This window comes from Trichoplusia ni, chromosome 1 (genome assembly GCF_003590095.1).
Source record: "Trichoplusia ni isolate ovarian cell line Hi5 chromosome 1, tn1, whole genome shotgun sequence".
In the NCBI taxonomy this organism is placed as follows: Eukaryota; Metazoa; Arthropoda; class Insecta; order Lepidoptera; family Noctuidae; genus Trichoplusia; species Trichoplusia ni.
The window spans coordinates 18,911,286-18,917,285 of NC_039478.1; the positions used below are offsets into that span (position 1 = coordinate 18,911,286).

The 6,000-nt window shown below is 33.0% G+C and overlaps 1 protein-coding gene across 1 annotated transcript in view; it reads right to left on the bottom strand.

Annotated features, from left to right (window-relative positions):
• The window catches only part of LOC113497973 (protein embryonic gonad-like), a 54,327-nt gene extending 49,376 nt beyond the window's left edge, over nucleotides 1-4,951 (bottom strand). Inside the window, exon 1 of the mRNA XM_026877834.1 lies at nucleotides 4,805-4,951. Within this exon, the coding sequence (XP_026733635.1) occupies nucleotides 4,805-4,882 (78 nt within the window). The 5' untranslated portion in view covers nucleotides 4,883-4,951. The remainder of the gene's footprint in view (nucleotides 1-4,804) is intronic.
• Between the last annotated feature and the right edge of the window lie 1,049 nt (nucleotides 4,952-6,000).

The window sequence follows — 6,000 nt, forward strand, 5'->3', positions numbered from 1 at the left end:
GATTTTTATATTGATTTATAACGTCGAATTTGTAATTATCTTTCACAAAGTATCTGCTTTCTCATGGTTTGTGTCGTATGGGTGTAGTCTAGGAGTCTGTGAGTTGTTTGTTACATTATCAGTTTTTATGGATAGTTTTTTCTTTCTTAATTTACAAATTTACCCTGAAAGACAGGTTAGTACTCGTAATAGTAATATATAATTTGTAAGAGCTAAATCTTTTTACAAATACGTCAATTTCAGTCTAAGGCTCTTTGAAAACTGCAGCAAAAAAAAATATTATTTTATATCGAGAGTAAACATTTACCATTCATATCACGAAGTCCAAATTATAAATTCACAAATTGAGTTTGAAAACTACTCAAATATTATTTTAGTCGATAAAAAAGTTAGACTTTCCATTTCTAGACACTTCAGACATTATTCAGAGCTGTCAATGTGTGTGTCCACTTGAAACTGTTCTCTACTTTCAAATGAGTGAGTTACCTTACGGTGGCAAGAACGGGTCAAATATTTAGACAAGAAACCTCTTAAAATATCGCTTAAAAACTATTGCGTCAAGTTTTAAATGAAGTGTTGAAAATAGATTTTATAAATGAAGGTTGATGGAAGTATCAGTATATTATTAATTGACTCCAATTTAGAGGACTTTTACTGTTCTTTTTATATTGTGCCTTTTTTGATAATTTAAAGTCATTTAATGCTATGTGTATGTGTCTTGCAAAAACTGCGATCTCCCGGCCTACAAAACAACAGTCGGCATCCTATTAAGAATGAATTGATAAACACTGATAAATTGGTCAATCAGTTACGTTATAGGCTAGGAGCCGATGTATAATTATTATTATTTGACGACCTCCGTGGTCGAGTGGCGTAAGCACTGGTTTCAAGGTGTCGCTAGCTCTGAGGTCACGGGTTCGATCCCCGGTCGGGATAATGTAAAAATTCACATTTCTACATTGTCTCGGGTCTGGGTGTTTGTGGTACCTTCGTTCTATGGGGTTCAGAACAATGTATGTGATGTTGTCCGCATTTATTATTATCGACAGGTTAGAGTGAGCAGGCCTCTAAGGAGTACTCTCACATCTTATTGTATGGAGGTGCGGAAAAAGCCAAAAATCTATGACTTTAATTGATTTTCTCTTGCACTATAGAAGCTCTTTTTTTAGCTTTTAGTACAAGCAAATTTAAAGTTTACCTACCAAAATTCAAAAAGGGGTATATTTATACAATGTAGTAATCAGAATACCATCAATAATTGGTCCCAGACTTGGGTAAATATCTCATCCAACGTTAAATGATTTCTCACTCATAAAGTATCATACGTATATTAAACTGTTCAAGCTTAAATATTGTTTATAAACGTATTTTTAGCCGACACTTTTCAGCCAATGTAATATTATAATGTAAAAGAAGAGGCCATTTCAACTTTTAAATTTTCCCAAGAAAATACCTTAATTTTTACCTTCAAGCAAAGTTCCTATACAATTACGGGCGTAATATTATAATACATCATTATTATACGCTACAATAACTATAAATATTATAAATATCGTCGCATTATATTCAAAACGGCTTTAGGCTGGCTTCACTGTTTTCCGGGAGGGACGTACATTTCGTTCGTTCTGGTTCTCGGACTGAAGATAGACAACAATTGATTGATTGATTGATCAATTCAAACCTACTCTCAAAGGCTATTGCGGTCTACTACTGAATACTGGCATCTCCCAAGTTACATTGGCAGCTACCTTTTCGCACATGAAGCTCTAGGATATCACTTCATATGATCTGGTACGGATTGATCCCGGACAGCGTAACCTACACCCTATCATCGCTTTCAAGCTCTGCCGTATCTACCTAGGTAAATGAATTTTCCGAAACAGTCGACGTTTGCCTGGACATTTCTCTTCCTCAGGGTAAATGTCGACATAGCCTACTTAAAAAAAATCAATAGAAACTGATGACATATTCTACTTACAAAATAAATTATATCATTTTATTGTAATTTTACATAAGAGCAGCCGGTATAGATCGCCCGGTCTGTGGAGCCAGCCTAAGGCAGTTACAAGCGGTGACATATCCGCCTCGCTTGATAGCGGGTGGTCCCAATATAATTGATTGCTACAAATCTACGGATCGAGTATGGGCGTACCTTTATTTTGAGGCCAAATTATGAGTATTACAATATATATTTTTATAATATATGCCAGAGTAGTGTGATTGTGAATATTGTCTGTTTGATCGGTAATAAACTGTGTGATTATAGTTTTGGCAGAGCTATTCTTGTTGGCTGGGTTATGGCTCTATTATCATGACAATTTGTTTACCTAAGTAGGTATGGTATACCTACAGTATGGATTTAATAATAGTGAAAAATTGTAAGAGTGATAAGCATTTATCAGAAATAGATTATAATTTCGGCAGTATTGAGATGAATTTGATGACCACGGTGATAAGACTCTCTATGTACAAAGTTAAATGAACACCCAAGAAAATACTGGATATGTAATTTACATTACGAATTTAAATACAGACTGCTAAGAGAACACACCCTTTAAAACCATAATTAAAAAAATAACAAAACAGTAGGTATCTCTGGTTCACTACAAATAAAGTAGTTTCTTCATAATACGAAAACCCGTTACTCTTTTCCAAATGCCCGCTTAATATAAAACGCAATTACGAAATCAGAATAAGTTTCTTTACGAGCATAATTCCTGACGTGGCAACAAAACAGTGATGCTGTTAACAGAAAATTGAATCGAGCGACATTACGTGCGACAAAAACGTCGCAAATTGATTCGGAGTAGCAAATTGCGACGGACGACGGGCGCGACAATTTGCGATTGGATGTCGCACTGGGCGTATTACGTGTCGCATTGAAGATCGGGTATTTTTAATATCAGTAATAATGTTAGTTAGTGATAACTGCTTATGAATGTCTCATAGCTGGGCTAAAAAATCAGGCAAAGCACAGATGGACTTACTTGAACTTTTTCTTTGTGTGATTTCTATATTGTGAATATTAAAATTGCAAAAGATGGATGAAAGCTAAAAAGCTTTGTAAAATTCCTCATGACCGTTTACTTTTGTGTCAACCTTGGTACAAAATATATTATTTAAAATACCCTATTTTTTGAAAACTTTCTTCTTATTTCTAACAACCTAAAATATCAAAATAAACAGAACAAAAACCAAAACTAAAACAAAAAGTAAATTTTCTTTAGCGAAATAGATAGCGATCAATCTCCATTGCTATCATTCTTGCTATATCAACACGTAATACGGACGCTCCCTGTCATTAATCATTTGACATAACATGTGACCGATAGGAATGATATTAAAGTTTACCTTAACGCTGTTTTGCGCTCGAGGGTGGGCAGACAATCTGGTTCATCACTTAGAAATGATAATTGAATTTCATTGGCCTTAGCGATATAGACTAGCTATGACAGTATCTTTAAAATAAAATTAACTTACTTAAAGTACCTGAAATTACTGTGCTGAACGAGATCTGAAACTCTGTCAATGTTACAAACTCCTAATTCTGACCTGTTACCATGTATAACTTTTAACGTGTTGGGCAATAAAGAAAGTAATGTAAATCTTTGTCAAAAATATAGACCAATTTATCAGTAAAAGTCAAACACAGAAAGCGCCAAATCTTTTAAAACAAAAATACTTCATCCTTTTGGACAACCCTACCATGATACAGTGCACAGTCTTTTACACCTACAAGGGGGAACATTTCCGAGCAATCACTAGTGACCTTCCAGCTAAATAACATATTCCCTTCATATATAGTTACTCAGTACCAGTCTACATTACAACAAACCCGTTAGTTCCATAAAACTATGGACAATCAGACAATTTTACTTAGCGTGATTTATTCCGCAGGACCACCAGCCACTGGCTCTGCTGACGGCCATTCACGCGTCAATCCGTTTCATTTTATATGGCTCACGTCGTAAACCATCGTATAGGTACACGTCGGCTGTGTTAGACAACTTACATACTAGCGGTGCGCTGTGACTGCGCTTCGGGGATAAGTTTTTAGTTATGGGTGATATGAAGAGTGGTTTTGTCAGAATAGGGTCTAATAGAAATTCTACCTTCTGATTTCGGGATAATCAGTTCAATCAATTTTCGGAAGAAAATAAGATAGTAATTATATCACAAATTAAAGAATAGTCTAGTAAAGAATTTGAACTGTAATAAATATAATATTTTTTATAACTTTCCTCTCAAATTTGTAGCATTTTAAACTGTTTCAAAGAAAGTATAAAACTAAGATATCCTTTTTAATGTTAATTCTTGTAACTAATAGTTTTTATTTGATAAAGATGTCAAGTGATACATCTACGATAGTGCCATAAAAGTGTCTTGAGACAAATTAATGATATTATGCTAAATTTTGTATATTTTTTTATCTATTCATTTCTATCTAACTGGAATCGGCTAATTCGTTAACTATTTTTTATCTATTACAGACTAAATTTACATATAGGTAGATAGGTATACTTTTGGATTTTAATATGTGCAAATTTTTTTTTTTACTTTGATCGATGATTTTAAATGATTTTTCTGAACATTGTAGAGCACATCAATTTATAACTGACTTTCGATTATAACGTTTTCTTTTCTATAAAATGACAAATTAATAAAAAAGATAATAATAGAGACAATATTTTAAACCTATTGCTGTAAAATAGTTCATCTTCATCCATCTGGATACAACTTTGGTCGATTATTTGACCAAAGTTTTCAGTAGTGTTGTATCTATTTTTAATACATAAATATTTACCTTGCAGCCTTCACAGGTGAACGCGCCAAAATGGAAGCCTGCCGCGGGTTCGCCACACACCTTACATTGTTGATTCATCTGTAAAAAATAAACAAAACTATATACCCATCTACTGACAATAAACTTGTAACAAAACAGTAACAGATTGTTAAAATCACGCAGCTGGGCTAGTGTCTCTTCTCAAATAAAAAAAGATCTTTAAAAAATGTTATACATATTTAGATATAAATTACTTGTAGATAGTAACTGCAGTAGGTAAGCAAGAAGATAGTGTTAATGCAAAAAAAAATATTTAGTTTAGCTAGCTTCTCTTCGATTCAAAAATAAATAAAAGCTTGTCAAAATTTTATAAGACAAATTAACAAAATGTCCTCGTAAAACTCATCACTGCCTACCTACTTATACACACAAGCGTGATGATAATGATGATAAGTACGCGTGTATATTTTATTAATAACTTCAATTTATAAAAGAAATGAAGAAATTATAATGAGATTTAAACAACAAGATAATTGGTGTTGTACTTAAGAGTTTATGTTCGGTTAATCAAATGAAACCACGCCTTTAACAAAATTTCGCCTCGGATCGCACATAAATAAAATGACCCTTACTTATTAGTGAGAAATTAACTCATCTACAATAACTTGAGTACGTCATTTCATAATTACAGCAGACCATTTTAAATACCGAACAAGCAATGACACGAAAATTATACAATTTCATCATATTTACGACCCCATTCACTGCGCGGTAACTTCATTCAGATTACATTCTGTTATCTATAAAAGCAGCAATGGATGTTAAACATGAAGACATTTCCTGCTACCAACAATTAACCACATTCTTCTGTTTGTTTATTATTATTTTCATTTTACAAGGAAGCAATGTGATAATTTATTCAGCCTAGTGAACTCTTTAAAGTCATGTTACTGGTCCTAAAGTGCGTTATAAAGAGGGTTAAGGAAAATAATAAATTAAGAAATCAATTAATGTAACTACTGAGAAGTATTTACACGATAAAGGTTTGGATTCACACAAACATTAAAAAATCTGATCATTTGCGAGTTGGATTTGTGACAGTAAGGGATGCGTACAAATAGGTAGAGGAAAATTTAGAAAAAAACGCTCAACGTCGATTTTCAAAAATGAGAAATATACATACATCATCTTTAAAGATTTCAATTGTGAAGATAATA